This window comes from Thalassophryne amazonica, chromosome 21, assembly GCF_902500255.1.
Source record: "Thalassophryne amazonica chromosome 21, fThaAma1.1, whole genome shotgun sequence".
Taxonomy (NCBI): domain Eukaryota; kingdom Metazoa; phylum Chordata; class Actinopteri; order Batrachoidiformes; family Batrachoididae; genus Thalassophryne; species Thalassophryne amazonica.
Window position 1 is genome coordinate 32,858,961 of NC_047123.1, and position 18,039 is coordinate 32,876,999.

At 40.5% G+C, this 18,039-nt stretch overlaps 1 protein-coding gene across 1 annotated transcript; it reads right to left on the reverse strand.

Annotated features, from left to right (window-relative positions):
* Positions 1 to 2,920: 2,920 nt before the first annotated feature.
* Positions 2,921 to 10,972, reverse strand: stmn4 (stathmin-like 4). Its single transcript, XM_034162098.1, has 6 exons — positions 10,826 to 10,972; positions 5,854 to 5,916; positions 5,577 to 5,672; positions 5,209 to 5,414; positions 4,093 to 4,284; positions 2,921 to 3,234 (listed from the first exon to the last, which is right to left on the reverse strand). The coding sequence occupies exons 2-6, from the start codon at positions 5,864 to 5,866 to the stop codon at positions 3,175 to 3,177; spliced, it is 567 nt and encodes a 188-aa protein (XP_034017989.1). The 5' UTR covers positions 5,867 to 5,916; positions 10,826 to 10,972; the 3' UTR covers positions 2,921 to 3,174.
* Between the last annotated feature and the right edge of the window lie 7,067 nt (positions 10,973 to 18,039).

The window sequence follows — 18,039 nt, forward strand, 5'->3', positions numbered from 1 at the left end:
ACCAGGGTGTTGAAATGAACAGTATTAGGAACCGCTGATGACCAAGAAGACAACAACACCCTCAGGAGCTAGAAGACCACTGCTGCTGAATGATAAGCAGACTGTTTTTATGAAGCGTTTGTCCCTTTGAGACAGAGACTCAAGAGCTTTACAATGATGCATCACGCCCACACATCGATGTTAGGATGCTGCCATGCAAGGAAACAGATTAAAGCCTTGCTCAAGGGTATCTTAGCGCAGATAATGAGAGTGAAACAAATGTTGTTCTCTCTCCTTCCCCCTGATGTTTGCTGGCTGGTTGTGATTCAGCCTGACCTTTTTGAAATATTAGTTTCTTTGAAAACAGCAGGGTTGGAAAAGAAGATGGGCTACCAGTATGTAGGCCTGGGTTTGATTCCCAGTCATACCTCCTGTCTGGGTTCTTGGACAAGACTCTTCATCTGCATTGTCTCAGTTGAGTCAAGTATGGGTGGGAATCAAACCCAGGTCTACATACTGGTAGCCCAACGGCTTATCTCACTGATGTACGAGGTGCAATTGAGAAGTTTTGAGCCCAGTACAGAAAAAGTAGGGCATCTACATCTACATCTACATCTCCATCTTTGTCATTCTGAGAAGCCAACATTTCTCAACATTGCACCAAGTGAATCAAAACTTCACACATTTTTGACATATGTTGGTTTCTCGGAATGCAAAAGCTGGAGAACCACACCCTACTTTTACTGGGTCAGGCTCAAAATGCATCAGTCACCCCCAATACCTCCTCTGCATTATTTATTTAATTATCTCGACTGTCCAGTAAATGCTTATTATTAGTTTATTCTGGTTTTATTACCCAGATATGTCAATACAAGCTCCACATTCTAAATAATAGAGTCCAGTGTCCTAGTTCTGCAGATCAAACCTGGTAAGGAAACCAGTGATTCCTACAACTGTGTAGTTTTAAGGATTTAAGGATGCTACAGTATAAGAAAGTACACCTGCATTTCTGCAGTACCTGTGCTGTTGTCTTTACCAAACAAAACCAATCAAGGGTGTCCAAAAGCGTCTTTTAAAGTTGATGATATAACAATCCGAGGCCATTTCAATCATAATGCAATAAAACTGTAAATCTGGTTTGAGAGGTCTTTGTGAAACCTGTGTCGATCCTGAAATCCTGAAGAACCAGTGCAAAGTATGATTTTTTTTAAGCTCTTTTTACTGATCATGCCAAGTACATACAATCAATCCGCCTTTGAAGAAATACAGAAACACAGTTACAACAAATACAAACCCCATGTTACAGTGCAAACGAACAGGATCAGCGTAAGAACCAAGTCAGACTCAACAATTCAAGTCATTTTCACTTTTATTTTCACTGTTTTTGTGAAACTATAACCTGACACGGGTCAAAGCAAAGTGAGACCACTGGTTTGCCACAACGTTGTTCTTTTTTAATAAGTGGGGGTTATTGATGTTCACGTTTTTACCTCTACCAAGAAGTTCTGACTGTTAGCACGTTAAGCTGATCTGCACAAGTCTTATAAAGAGGAACAACCCCTTGGATTGTAGATCCAAGGGGTTGTAGATTGCAGATTGTAGATCTTTTTTTCCCCCCAATGTTCTTGGAAGCAGATATTTGTCACAATGCTATAATTTGAGGTGTTTGTTTGTTGGTCGAGTCCTCTCAGGTCCTTTTGCCACATTGACCCTGGAATTGCCCTTAAAGTTTAAAGTCATTTCCGTCAAAGGTCCAAAATGTGATATTTCACTCCGATTTGCTCCAAACATAGCAGATATTTGTATGAAGGTATGTTCCCAAACTGCTTAGCTGAGGTCAAATTTGCTCAAGGACAATCATTGGGGTCACGTTTATGTCTGTCTCCCTCTTTGTTGTGTAGTCTTCCCAGGTCATTTGGCCAGTTTCTGCTATACTTGGTATGAACATAAAGGTTGAGCCTGGAGTTGCCTAAAGTCACTGGGGTAAAGGTATTAGATTTTCAGACAGATTTGGACCCAACTTGGCACACATATGTAGGTGAATTCCACAATTGCGTTGGCCAGTCATTTGTCTGAAGGTCAAGATCATTGGTGTTAACAGTCAGATTTCCACCAATTGGGAATTGTGTTGTGAACAAGTGATCCTACCTATCTGCCATAGAACTTTGCATCTTCATGCCATTGGGTGCTATTGTCTACTTTTAATTAATTTCTCTATAACAGATGCACAGATCTTTATGAAAATTATCAGTCAAGCATATCCCATGACAGACAATCAGCATTTCAAGTTCAGTTCAGAAACTCTTTGATATACTTATAAATTGCAACAATGCTTCTTTAACTCCAGTGTCAAATCCAAGGAGTGTTGAGCTTTGGCGGAGTCACGCACTCTGAGTGCTTTCCTAGTTCATTCTGCATGTCATTATGTGCTTTTAAGTTGTGCTTAATGAACTAAGAGTGCAGTCAGTGCTCAGAATCTAAAAGGACTCTAATGCAAGTTTCATGGAGAGATAAAAAGCTGATTGGTTGAGGTTTTTTTTATGTGTGTGACCCTTGAGCGCTATAGAAAAAAAAATACAAAAGCATGGTTCTTCATTTTGTAATATTGTAAAATTCGCTGAGTTTAACACACAAAGACGTCTCCAAATGCAGTGCAGCAAGGAAGTGGCATGAAGAGAACGTGATGAATTATCACGAAGCCAAGTAACAATTTAGATGACGACTTGCAGACGGATTGGACAGAGACTGTCATTTGCAGACTTTAATATTTTTTGCACAAACAGCTCAGTTTCCCAGAGTTTCTCATCAGAGCTCTTTTTATGATCATGCAGAGATGAAGGAGCTATATATATATATATATATATATATATATATATATATATATATATATATAAACTCAATGTTCTACCTCCACCTGCTTCCATTCAGTTTCCTCTTACTCACATTTTAAAGGAAAACTTTTCATTTTAATGCCAATCACAACCCAACACCAGCTGAGTTTCTATAAAAAATGCTTTTGAATTTACAGCTTGTTCAGAAACACGACAGCAGACACCAAATATGAAAATTTGTCTTCTTCTTTGAAATGCAATTTTCTTTTTCTGCACTATTTCGATTTCCTCTTTTAGTTTTTTTTTTTTTTTTTTACTTTTACAATTCAAATAACTCTCCATTTCTCTTCAGCACTCAGCTGGTCTACCGGCATGCTTCCTCCTTCAGTTCCTTGTTCTTCCTCACTTCCTCTGCATGCTTGTCCTGCAGACACACAGACGGCATCAGAGCTTCTACATGCTTGAATACGAGGGTGCAGCACTTATTCATAATGATTTAAACAAAGGAACAATGAATTAAAGGAACTAAAAATCTGTTTTTCCCACTTACGATATTCATGATTGCACATGCAATTTGAATGTTAAAGCTACAGTGTGTAGGATTTGGTGTCATCTAGTGGTGAGGTTGCAGATTGCATTATCCCGTTGCTGGTTACGAAGTTGTTTCCCTTCACGTTTTTGTCTCTTTGGCGGCCAGGATTCATGCTAACTTACCTTTTCTTGTGATCAGTATAACATTTTCCATTTCACAAAAATGATTGTTCACAAAATTGTTAGCCTGCACGAGCAACAAGTAGATGGTGTGCAGTGGAGCAACCACTAATTATCTTCTGGCCACAGTGCAAAATGCAAAATGTGGATGAAGTATGTCCCTGTTGGGCTACTGTATTTACACTGAGGTGCAACACGGCAGCCTTAATGAGGGGGTCCACTAGCCACTCCCAAGTAGAGACTATGAAGGGCTCACTCTAAGCTCATGAAAACACATCGAATCATTGTTGCAGGCGATTATACATTCATGAACACATTATTATGAATGCTATATTCCAGTTCTGCTCATAAACACCTCAAAGTCCAACACACTGCAGCTTTAATAATAGAAATACTCATGTAGTTCATAGTATCACAGGAAGACCTCACTTTCATTCAAGAACATTTCAGATTTTGGGTATTATTTTGGTTAAAAAAACACATGATGGCTGATCAAGACTATGACCCACCACTTTTATTCTGAAAGACGCCCAACCCTGACATGGTGGTGTTTGTTTGTTTGCATTGGTACCTTCTCTTGCAGCCTCTCAAGCATGGCAGCCAACAGGGCCTCCCTGTTCTCCTTGTTGGCCTCCATCTTCTGCTCCAGCTTCTCTTTGGCGTTCTTGATGAAGTTGTTGTTCTCCTCAAAGGCCTTCTGGATCACCTCACGCTCGTGCTCCCTCTTCTCCGCCAGGTGCTTCAGCAGCTCAGCCTCCTGGCACTAGAGGGAGACAAACATGATTGGAGTCAGCGTGATTGTTGCCGGTGGTTACTGTCGGGTTTTTTTTATTGATGATGGGGAGGGAAGAGGAGGAGGGGAGTACCTATAGTAAAACTGTAAACAATATTTACATGAAGCACACATGGAAGCTGGAATCCACAGTGGCAAACTACAAATAAGACCTTTTTTCTTGATTATTAACTTGACCTAATTGTCATTTAGTTGAGATAAAGCACTTAAAAAAAAAATCATCCAGCAACAAATTCTCTTTGACATAAAAAAAAAAACTGTCAATTTTTTCTGCAAATGGCTACGCTAGCTAGCTACTGTGACTATAATTGCTGTGCTTTGCAAACTACGCAAACCAGGATAAGCTTGTGATTTTTATTTTTATCTTTTTCCCCATTTTTGAGTCTAACTGCCATTTCTGGAAGGGTGCTATACATTTCCGGCCTCAGAACTAAACGTGGCTGTAAACCCAATGTCTCAGCTGCCTTGTATCCTCTGCATATTACTTTATATTCAAGACTTTACAGAGAGAATTAGCATAAGGGTTAAAGTTAAGGGATTAAGTTTCTGAAAGGGAAAAAAGTTTGTTAACTGCTTCCAGATTTTGGCTTTGCACACTTCTGGAAGAATCTGATAGAGTCTAATTCCAGAATATTTCCAATGTGCATGCTTCATAGAAACACCTGGGCAATACTAGTCTAGCTAGTTACCATGTATGCTTGAAAGTTAAGTTGTAACTCAATGGGAGCAAATTAAATATGCCACTAATATGCATTTTAATGCTTTTAAATAAAGCATTAATCTTATACACCCACAGTGACGACACAGCAGCTGCAGCACGCGGCTCCAAGCTTTGTGTTGATGCTCCAACACTGGTTTTAGAAATACCGGCTCATCCTTCCCTTCTGTCCTCACCTTTCGTCTCTCCTCAGCAGCTTCCAGTTTTTTCTGGATCTCCTCCAGGGAGGGGTCACGGCGCTGCGGCATGGAGGCGTTGAGCTCTGGCACGCCATCAAAGCACGGGGGTTTCAGGATGACCTCAAAGGCCTGACCGGATGCCCGCTTGTTCAGCTCAATCACCTCCACGTCTTTGATGACGCACCATCCCAGGTCCACTGCATCTGTGATGGACATTATGAAGATTATCCATTCAGAATAAATGTTCAAGCGAGGGAAAGTCCACACAGAGGCCCTGCACATACCAGAATATTATTTTTGAATGGCCAAATTGAGGCCTACATTTCCCAGAGTGCCGAGTGGGTATAACTGTTCAAGTTTCTGACCTTCTGCCTTGTATGATGTTTTTTCTAGAGTCTGTGGGTTCAGGCAGGTGCAGAACAGAGACACCAGGGGGAGCTCTTTCATCTTCTCTTTGTAGGCTGGAGACACATGAAGGCATTATATAATCCTTTTGCAACAAACATAAGCAATCATTTTTTATTTCGGTATTTTAATAGTCATGATAATGAAGAGATGCACGACTGTGGTAATAAATCCAACAGTGCATGCTGTAAACCAGCAGCTGGGAGATGTTTGAATTTCTGCTGCGATTGCATTTACCTGCCAGTGTCATTTTCGCAATGTGTCAGGAAATCTCCAGGGATGCAGAATATCCTTCTCACTCTGTTCGAGAAGGTGAGAGACATGCAGAGAGAGAGCGAGAGAGACAATGTTTCAATGACTCTCCTTCAAAGGTCATGCAGGGAGGATGACCTTGAGAAGCGCTAGTTTAACTCAACCAATGCCAGAGCAGATCTGCCTCCAAACACTGTATTTCTTCACATATTTCCAAGCAGAACATAAAGGATGATCGTGTCATAAACACTTGGAAAAACAGCTGAAATAGTTTCTTTTTAAAATAAAAAAAAAACCTTGCTGTTTGATTAAAATAGATCATGAAACTTCTAAATGTAAGAATAGCATGAACCACATGCAGTTACAACCAACCACCAGTAGTTGGTGGAGTAGCATTAGAAACACCCACTGCAGGACGGACCAGGAAGTACTAACCTTTACAAAGACACTTCATTTGTGTTGATAAACCAGGAAGAAAAGTAGTGTAATTCTTTGATTATACTGATTTATCGTTTAACAGTCCTTTATTTATATCCAGTAGCCAAAAGATGGCTGTATGGTGTGAGGCCTGGAGCTCTGAAAGCAGAGAGTCAAAGGTCAGAGATTTCAACATTTGCTGGCTTTACTTTGTTTGTTTAGCAGTAATGTCATGGGGAGTCTACATTGACATGAAACAAGTCAAAACCAGTGGTTCTAAATGTTTTGGGGCTGTATCGTGAAAGAAAAAAAACAGTATTTGTGAAGGTTTTGTGATGTCATGATATAATGACCAGCACCAGTAACTGGTTTTCTTCAGTGCATCCTACATTCTGAATCAGCCCCTTAATCTCAAGTCTTCTTGTCTGGCATAAAAAATGTGTCATATTTTCTGTTTTAGCTTGATTAGACTTCAATTCTGAGTCTGCATAGTTGGGTTGGCTTGTTTTACGCCGGATGCCCTTCCTGACGCAACCCTCCTCATTTATCCGGGCTTGGGACCGGCACTCAGAATGTACTGGCTGCACACCCCATGTTTGCTCTGAGAATACTGTTGGAAAAGTACAGAGAAGGACAGAAAGAGTTACATTGTGTGTTTGTGGACTTGGAAAAAGCTTATGATAGGGTGCCAAGAGAAGAGTTGTGGCATTGTATGAGGAAGTCTGGAGTGGCAGAGAAGTATGTTAGGGTAGTGCAGGACATGTACAAGAATAGTGTGACAGCGGTGAGATGCGCAGTCAGAATGACAGACTCATTCAAGGTGGAGGTGGGATTACACCAAGGATCAGCTCTGAGTCCTTTTTTGTTTGCAGTGGTGATGGACAGGTTGACAGATGAGATCAGACAGGAGTCCCCATGGACTATGATGTTTGCAGATGGCTATGTGATCTGTAGTGAGAGTAGAGAGCAAGTTGAGTCTAGTCTGGAGAAGTGGAGATATGCTTTGGAGAGAAGGGGAATGAAAGTCAGTAGAAGCAAGACTGAGTACATGTGTGTGAATGAGAGGGAGCCCAGTGGAATAGTGCAGTTACAAGGAGTAGAAGGGTGAAAGTAGATGAGTTTTAAATATTTGGGGTCAACTGTTCAAAGTAATGGAGAGTGTGTGTAGAGGTGAAGAAGAGAGTGCAGGCAGGGTGGAGTGGGTGGAGAAAGGTGGCAGGAGTGATTTGTGACCGAAGAATATCAGCAAGAGTGAAGGGGAAAGTTTACAAACAGTAGTGAGACCAGCTATGTTGTATGGTTTAGAGACGGTGCACTAACAAAAAGACAGGAGGCAGAGCTGGAGGTGGCAGAGCTGAAGATGTTGAGATTCTCTTTGGAGTGACAAGAATGGACAAGATTAGATTTAACATATCAGAGGGACAGCTCAGGTGGGACGATTTGGAGACAAAGTCAGAGAGGCGAGATTGAGATGGTTTGGACATGTGCAGAGGAGGGACCAGGTATATAGGGGATAAGGATGCTGAGGATGGAGCCACCAGGCAGGAGGAGAAGAGGGAGACCAAAGAGAGGTTCATGGATGTGCTGAGAGAGGACATGCAGGTGGTTGGTGTGACAGAGGAAGATACAGAGGACAGGGTGAGATGGAAACGATGATCTGCTGTGGCGACCCCTAACGGGAACAGCCGAAAGACAAAGAAGAAGAGCTTGATTAGACTTCAGGATGACCTAATAATAAAAGTATAACATTTCAATTCAAATCACTTTATTTATCTCCAAGGGACAATTTAAAAAAAGCACAACAGTAGTTTGGAAGACTTGGACAGCCTGGACAATGAAGTCTGCGTCCTGAAGGGAGCCACTCAAACTCCGAAGAAAGCACATGGGTGGAGTCGTGTAATATTTTGCGCGCAGTTTTTACACTCAGTTGATCACATAATGAGTTGAGAGGCCAAACAGGTTCCCCAATGATTTTAGAGCAAACTTTGGCCACATACAGCAGGCGGTTTGTGTTTTGCAGGGTGATGGAGTGGAACCAGCAAGTGAAAGAGAAGGTGATTACATTTTCAGTGAATGCATAATAAAATGTAATGAGAATGTCCATTTTTTGAGTATTTCAATTGTGTTTCTATTTACTACCTTTAATCCGACCAACCCGAAAAATTTTTTATGATATATATATATATATATATATATATATATATATATATATATACACACACAGCCCAACAATTTATCTTGGGAAAGATAAATCAAAAAGTGGGTGACTGATTATTGCTAACAATTGTAAAAGTACATCCAATAATGGTAATATGTATATAATTAAAATGCTCTTTGTGAAACATTGCATTTATACTCTTCTAATGTTTAATCAGACAATTCTCAGGGTCAACAACTTTATTTTTCAGACCTGGTAACGTTATATATCTATATCCTTTTATCTCTCTTTCTCTAAATATATATAAATTCTGATATATGCACCTGAATAGCTAATAATGCTATCATTTGGCGTTTTTACATTACCCATAATGCAATGGGATGCTAAGTTTGTGGTGCATGTATGCAAAATCACTGGAAGAGTTCTGGGGTGATGCATTATCTACAAAAAGTTGAGCATTAATACGTTTGTGCACAGTATATTTGTGAGCTCTTTATTCCTGTGTGTGTTTGTTTTTCCTGACTATTTGAGCAAAAAGATGCTGAACAAAAAGTTAAACAGTCCTCTTCTTTGGCGAGTTTAGGAGTTATATTCATGAAACGTTTTGTAATATTAACCACAAACTGTAACTCTTCCAATGATTTTGTGCACCTACTGTAGCATACCACTGCGTTGTGGGTAATGTCAAAACAAGGAACTTGATCAGAAGTGAGCGTCTTTCTGTTCTGAACTGGTTGAAGTGGCTTGATTGCAGTCAAGGCGTGAGGCTAATTAGCAAGATGACACAAGCTAGCACTGTATTTCTTTCAGTTACAACAGTGGACTCGCTGTATTTTCTAATTTTATTCCTATTTACTATTTTCACATTATATGATGCTGCATGAAAAGCAAAGTCAGGCCACAGTTTAGTTTTTGCACAGTTTTCTTTTTGACACTCTTCTTCCTGTTAGCCCTTTCTTTCTCTCCACTATTCACTTCCTGATTTTCACTCTTGATTTCTGCAGCATCTTTACCTTCACCCAATTATTGTGCACCTTAATAATATTAGAAAAAACAGTAGCAAACATACCATTTTCATTTCTTAGCTTCACCCCGAAGTGGAAAGACGCTATTGCGGCGGTCATGTCTGTCTGTCTGTCTGCTGTGATATCTTTAAAATGCAAACAGCAACGTCAATCAAAATTGGTGGATAAACCCAGTGGACCACCCTCTTGCAACACAGGTCACATCAAGGTCAAAGGTCAAGGTCAAATCAGAGGTCGTTGTCAAAAATAGATGAATGACCATAACTTGAGATGCGATATTGAAACTGCAGTTTTCTGCATAGACGTCTTCTCACCTGAGTTTAACATATGCATCATATTTTTGATGTCAGTTATGTCACTTGATGATAAAGTTGAATAATCAGCTGGTGGCATTGAGGTATTGCAATTAACTGGATTTCTTTAATTGACTTGAATAAATCTGTGACAAGAATGTGCTAATTTCCTGCATTAATTTCTTTGAATGGTATACATCTGTCTTGAGTCTGGATTCAAATGTAGCTGCACTTATCTCTCTTCTGCCCCCCCCAGCCCCACCCCATCCCCCACCCAGAATCCAGTTCTACAACTACAAAGCTAAATAAAAAAATATATATATTATTTAATGAGAAAATAATTTTTCTTTATTGATTCCACCCACAACTGCACTATATGTCAAAGTATCACAAAGTACTTCATCACATCACAATCACACATAATTGTATGAAAAATATAAGTGGATTTTGATCACAATTTTACTGAATTTATTGCAGACAATCTATAATGGCAGTGTTACTGAAGGAATTATTAAAATGAGTCGGTACAGTTCAGTCATAATGCGTTTGAAAATGTTGTGGCCCCTCAAGTTCTTACCTAAGAACCACTTGGCAAGGCACTAGACACACAGACGAATAAACCCTGACCGGTCTACAGCGGTAGCAGTTAAAAATATGGCCAACTGAAGCTTTATCCACCATTTTTTTAATTAACATCCACACCTGTGGCTTTCCTCCTCGCCCTTTCTGAACACACACGCACATGCACTTTGCCCCCCCACACATACACACACACACGCACACACATAAACACACGCAGTCTCCATTTTGTACTCGACTTCTCACTGTCTCTCAACAGAAACAAAGCTGCTTGAGGAGCATGAATAATAAATGTCGCAGCTCACACACCATGCATTGTGGGTACACCGAGTCCTCCTTTTTCCTCCCGACAACAGGAACTACCCATCATCCTCACCACATTACTCCCCACAACACCAATGACATTCAAAGTAAACCTCCAAAAGCCATGGCCACACCTGTAAAAGAAACAAACACCTTTTTGAGTGCGAGCGCTGCAGACTCACCCCCCTCTGTCCCCGCCTGTGGCTCTCTGCTGCTGCTGAGGGTGGTGGACCGGTAACTACGGTTACCCCAGTCTGGATGCAGGGATACAGGCGCTGGGATACAGCATCAGCAACAGCATCAACACTGCCTCCATGACATCACCTTGGAGACGGCTTATTGGCTCCAGATGCTGCCAACATTCGAGCGTCAGAACCAATGGGAGCTGGGAGGGGTCCTCGGGGGGCGGGCCTTGAGCTTCTTTGTGTTGTACTGCAGGGTGGGCGGTAGCATGATTGTTTTATATGGCGCTGTGGTTTGCGCATGTTGCACTGCGCCTCATATTCTAAACTATTTAGATGCACATTACAAATACGACTTACAAGCTTTTTCTGCATGAAGTATATGTCATTTACCAAATAGCTGTTTAATTCCATGAGCCTTGTCAAATATGTCTTCATGCACTGCAGCTACGACAACATCGCTGATGCTAGAAATGAAAAGCTGCAACATTTAATACAGTTCAGTTCAATTTTAAAGTGCTTATAATTACAGCTTCAGTCTGAGAAGTTTTATTATAAAAGGAGCTTCTCAAATGTTCGCAAAATAATGTAGCGTTGAGAGATGTTGTCTCGTGATTACAAGGTGTTTTCCCATGCAGTTGCCTTGGATTAATGTGTCAGACGTGAGTGTGTCTGCAAATTTTCCATCATTAAGTCTGTAAAAATGTCTGCATATTCTGCTGTGAGATTTCAGGTTCTGATAGCCACAGGTGAGGATTAGTGAACCTCCCATTTTGGACCATGTTGGCGTGTTTTTAACATGGAAAATGAACATTTAAAAAAACAACACTGCATGGGGTTTAAATACTGACACCTAGTGGTGAGCCTGTAGCACTAACCACAGGTTTCTGGTGGCCGCTGGAGTTCACTGTTCCTTGTTAGACAAGTTTATGACTTTGCAAAGCCCGACTGTGCACTGGGAGTTTAAACGCCTTGCTCAAGAGCACCTTCGCGGTGGAAATAAGGGAATTCTTTGGCTTTCCTCGACCCACATTTATCCATCCAGTCAGGGAATGGAGCCTACACTCTTCCAGCTCTGAAGATGCTTCTCAAAGGACTTGCAAGTAAAATATTTGTGCGTTTCTATAACTGAACGCAAACGCCATGAATCTGTTTTTGGAATGTTTTGAAACACTTTCTATGAAATTGTGCGAATGTGGCGTTGACATTATTGAGGTCAATGCAAAACATTCAAATGACTTGATCAGATCAAGTATAGGCCTTTTTAAGCAGAACCAATGGATGCACAGATTTATGCCCTGCAGCAAATTATTGAAATTTGACATTGAAAATGGTGCTGCAAACCTCTTTCCCCCCTATTTTTAACCTTCCCCTCTATCGTGCTGTTGCTGTTACGATTATCACACGATGAACAAACACATGGCCGCAGTGTGGAGGACAAACATGGAGAGAAGGCGGAGCATCATCTCTCATTGTCGCCCTCATCTCGAAGAGTCCAAATGCACGAGAGACAGAGAGGGAGGGAGAGAGAGAGAGATGTGAGGTCACATTAGGGTGGATCCTCTGGTCACCTCCTCCCCTCCTGACAGTAAACGCACCGGTGACTTGAGGTATCACATCCTGGAAATGAGATCACCAGAGAGAGAACAGAGGACGAGGACGAGGAGAAGTGCTCAAGAAGATCAAACACTTCTGGGAGGACACGAGGAGAGGAAAAGAGGGAGTGGAGCTCAAGAGAAAGATGGGAACACACTGTGAACACAGATCATGTGGGAGATACCATATGAGGGAGAATAGACCATGTGAGGCCACAAACCATATGAGGGAGCATAGGGTGGGCAGAAGGGGGCACAGACCAGGTGGGAGGGCCAGACTGTATCTAGGAGAAAAAATACCATGTGGTGGAACACAGACCACAACTTGGTTGTTTAAATGAAAATTTCCTGTTTTTTTTTTTGTTTTTTCTTTTATCATGCAGGTTGTTTTTTTTTTTTATGTTCTTGTGGCCCCGCCTCTTTCAAGTAGCTAAGAACCAAATGAGATGAAAAAAAAAACATTGTTTTCAGCAAATATTGCAAACGGTGATGAATTCATCTTTCTGTTTTTGGCCAAAAAAAAAAAAAGACAAAACCTGATGCGACCCTTTGTTTTGCTCCAGTGCTCAGGAACACAAACACGTGCACATTGTTGCACAAACGCAACATGGGTGCACCATGAGAATCCTGATCTGAAGTCTGACATCATCTCCTCTGTATATCTGAGGATGAGATCATCCCATCAAACTCCAGGCCTCAACCCCACTGAGCGCGTGAGAAAAAGGGGCGTGGACCTAAGGAGCTAGACTCACTCTGTGCACGGGTCGTGCATGTGCTTGTTGTAAAATAATTGGATTACTGGTAAAACACTGCACAGGGTGATCTAATGGAAGCTGACGGACATTTAGTCATGTTCTGCTATCGAGGGAAAACCAGAACCTCAAGTTTGATCCTCACAGATTTTTTTTTTTCTTGGATTTATTACAACAGTTATAATGCTACTTTGTTGGATTCACTGTTTTCATTTAATGTTTTAATGTGCGACTTACATTTGATTCAGTGAGTCGATGCATTCAGTTATGTTGGCCTGGACGTGTGACCCTGAGGCCGTCTCCAGGGTGGGACGGAGCAGGACAAGACCTCTGGAGGAAGCCTAGAGCTTTAAGTGTGTGCAGTGTGTGTAGTGTGTCTTCTACCAGTGTATTGCTGCAAGTGCAACAGTGCATGAGCAAGTTTTTTTTGCAGGAAAAACAACACAAAGAAACTGAACGGGCTGACACAGAGAGCTGGATCTGTGCTGGGGGTTCCTTTGGCATTTGGTGCATGTAGGATGTTGCACAAACTGCTCAATATCATAGACACCATAATGATAATGAGGGACGTGTACAGATCTGATCTGTTTTCTTGTGTGAAAATCCTTCTCTCGTCCACTCCACCATGAAGCTGTGCATCGTTTCTGCCATGCAGAGTTGTCATGAGGGTGTTTTGGTGGCTTCCCTCACTAGTCTCCTTCTTGTGTGATCACTCTGGTTTTGAGAAGCGTCAACTCCAGATTTACCGAACAGAACCACACTGACTGTATCTCTTAATGGCTGACATATGCAGCGATCCGTCCCCTGCACTCCAGCCTCTGGAGAATTTCTCCAGCTGGTCACTGAACCCACTCATTCACATGCATGTCTTTCACAATCTGTGCATTATTATTGAAACCATGTGCACAGTAACACCATGTGATTAATTATATTAGTGGAGAAGCTGGTCTCCATTAAGCTTCAAACACTAGATGAGAGCGTTTCGGAGCCTGACTAATGCTGCCACTTGGACTTTAGTAATCTGCTGTAAAGTTCCAGTAAAATCTAAGTCCTTCTGCGTGATGTTTGCGCCTGTTTAAGCTATCAGGTCTGCGCGGCTCTGTCACCCTCTGCTGCCTGGAAAACGGATGACTCTATTTTCCAGCGGTCAGGGCTGACTGCACATTTTCTACTGTGCAACTTTCCCACTGCGGTTAGAGAATCCACTCCAGGAAAGTGTAATCATCAAAGTGTCACTGTGATAGTAAAGTTCATTTCTGGCCAGAAGGAACAAGCACACTTTCATCTTTTGCATCTCCAGCTTTAAAGGGCATGTAATAAAGAAAAACTGATTACAATCTGGTTAACTTGAATGCACCAGATTATTTAAAAAAAACAATAAAACAAAAAACATGCTTGTGTTTGGTTCAATTCCCGGCCCTTCAGCCCTTTTCTGTATATACAGTATGTGTGTCATCTGCTTATTTGATCCTGTAGTTCTTGTTCTCTCTTTCTTTGCACCGTAAGTAAAAATGCAACAAAGAAAAAACTTTTACCAAAGAATGTGAGATCTAATAATGTCATGATGCTGTTAATGTTGAATACAATAACGGTTACAAAAAATATGCGAGCATTATTTCACAGTATGTTAGAAATACTTAAAAACTGCAATCTGAGCCGTTCGTTCCAGTGCATCAGATAAAGAAAGAACTCATGACTTTATTTTATTTATTTTTTTTTTTTTTTGTATGTGTGTAAAAAAAATTAATGCACCTACAGTGTTGAAAACTCTTAAAAAAATAAAAATTGAAAACTATTATTGGCTGAATAAGTAAAAATCAGTAGTCTCAGTGGTAATAGTAATGATGATGATGATAATTTTATATTATAGAAGGTGTTGATTCAAACTTGATTATTTCATTAAAATAGTGTGAAATTTTCCGACAGAACCCTAAACGATGTAAGTTCATATGTCATTTCTGATTTTCCAGCTTTTTCAGCTTTTCACCATTGTAGCACAAAAAGCAGGACAGCAAATAAATAAAGTTCCACTTTTTTTTAACCTTGGAAGAAATTTCAGTCAAGAAAATAAAAGCACCCCCCCCCCCAGCTGATGGTATGTGAGTTATTCCCTCGGAGCTGCAGGTTACCTGTAGCCTTAATCGAGGTTAAATCTTGTTACCTGACCCCTGACAGCGGTCCCTAAACCGCACGCTTAGTCACAAGACAATAAATGTTCTGTGCATCCCTCGAGAAAACCTTAAAACTATTTGCTGGAGAGGTCAAAGGTCAGCCCAGCATGCTCACGACTCCTTGTTTGCTCAGCGGGTCGCCACCTGGATCTGGTTCTGAGTCCTGACTTAAAATATGACTCTTACAGTAAAGGGAGTAAAGACCTTTTTTAAAATTCACAGATGAGATGGGAACACGTTGACAAGGCTGTGTGCACATTTCTGTCTGTTTAGACATAAAATATCACATTTGTAATTTTTTAAAAATTTATATTGCACCTCAGGAATCAAAATCTTGACATTGCGGCTTAGTTTGCGGTTTTCATCCTGCGGCGCCCCCTGTTTCTGTCTCCTGCTGGTCAGAGGTCACATGTCTTTCGGGAGCAGAGCACAGAGCAGAGATAGCACTTGTAGCATCAGCACGAAGGCGTCTGTCCGTCTGACAGCGTTTTTAATCACTGTTTCTTTCCGCCTTGGATAGCGTGCACAGGTAGCACAAATCAAAAACACCCCTCATTTAGAAAACAAGAGTGCTGCAACAAGAAACGTGAATCCGACACGTTTAAAACCAAGAGTCAAACATCAGTGACACTGGACATTGAAAATGCAAACATTCTGGCACATCGCTCAGCGTCGCTCATACAAATTACAGTTGGGCATTTCCAGGTGACTCGTGGTATAGTTTTTGGTCACTTTTCAAGTTATTTTTTTGTGTACCTCCCACACATGTACATTTCTAGACACCATTTCTTGCATGCATGTGACACAATGTGTGACATGACATAAACAATAAGTAAGCTGCAAATAATTCTTATTCATTCTCATGCTCGATTAATGCTTTTTTTAAATGCAGTGTGAATGGAAAATAAACTGTTTCCCAAACCAGATGACAAGTTCATATTACTTCATTTGCTCAACCAGCAGTGCAAGACATGCAGAAATACGTTCAGCATGCATGTAATTTTTATTTGCTTACTTGTTTATTGTGAAATAGTGGAGTAATTGAGGTCTAATAATTTTAAAAAAGTGTTATCATTCCAATAACTATATTTAATTGTCAAATATGGTGTTACAAGAACCTTTTTTTCCCCAAAATGTGCTGAAATTGTTGGGACAGATCTGGGATAAAATGTCAGATGGAGAAAAAGAAAGAAAAGTTATTTAATATCAGGAAGATATTTTGTTTGTGTTTTTGTTTTTAATGAAAGAATGGAAGAATTTTACAAAAATGCAGAATGGTAAAACAAAGTTTCTGAACAATTTATAAATCCTTTAAAAAGTGGCAGGATGTGTTTTTGGACCTCGGCTGTGGTATCTCCTCCGAGTGCTCTTCTAGTTGCTAAATGCTTTTCTTCCTTCTTCAGCCACTGTGTAAATATGAACTGGAAATCTTGCAAATTTATAATTTTCGTGACTAAAAAAAGCAAATTAGTGGAGGAAGGAAGAAAAGGGGAAAAAATGTGTCCACCACCTTGTTGCTGTATTAGCGCCTCCTACAGGCATTGATGTAGTGATGTTGGCTTTACATGCAGTGCAGTGTGTTTTCTTTTCACACAACAAAAGGTACCCCCCCCACAGCTGAGTGAAAGCACAATAAAAAACAAGAATAAAGTTTAATATTATTCATTTTTAATACCTGACAAAAAAAATATATTTTGGAAGAGATCCCAACACAGTTTAAACAGGCCAAAAAAGCTCCAAAGCAAAGAAGTGCATTATGTTTGATTTATTTACTGAATCGCACATGTGTGTGTGTGTGTGTGTGTGTGTGTGTGTGTGTGTGTGTGTGTGTGTGTGTGTGTGTGTGTGTGTGTGTGTGTGTGTGTGTGTGTGTGTACAGTTTCACAGTCTTTAAGTAGAACTCCAATCATTCTTCTTAATTAATGTCTCATTGGATTCGAAGCTGCAGCTAAAGAATCTTTTCCTTCCTGATTAATCTGTCAGTTTATTCTTTTTACAATTAAGCCTATAAATGTCGAAAAGTGTAGGTAAAACATTTTCATATTTAACATTTGCCATTTAATCAAATAATAATCAATAATCAAATCAAACACAAATAATTGGCTGATTTCTGTTGGTGACTGACTAGACTAATCTATTAAACATTTCAACTCTAATTTCACACTTATTTTTTCCATTCTCTGAAAGAAAAAACGATATCAAACGCACTGGTGTTACTGAACAGATCAGGCATCATTAGTTGAGTTCAGGCACAGATGTGTGTCTGCAGAAAAGTAATTGTTCTCTTCAGATCTCAGCCGTCAACTGACCGCCACACTCCATAAACTGAGCCCAGACCCGTGCCTTTGATCAGCACACACTTGGAAGGACTGCTGCACACACTCCTTCTTTAGGGGAGAAAATGCATTTCACACTTTTAGAGATTTGTTAGAAAATCTGACTTTTGTCTGCATGCATATTACCATGAGTGCAGTGAGCCACTGTGTCTCAGATTCATATATTCTCTCATTCACTCTCATGCATTTTCTTTTTCCGACATACCAAAGTTTAGTGCAGCAGATAAGTGAATATTTACTGAGGGATCCTTCAAATGGTGATGCAAGCGCCAAATTTTAAAAAATTATTTTAAAAATGCCGGGTACCCACGTGAACTTTCAATAGGCGGCCAAGAAGGGGTCAATTGACGTATTACACAG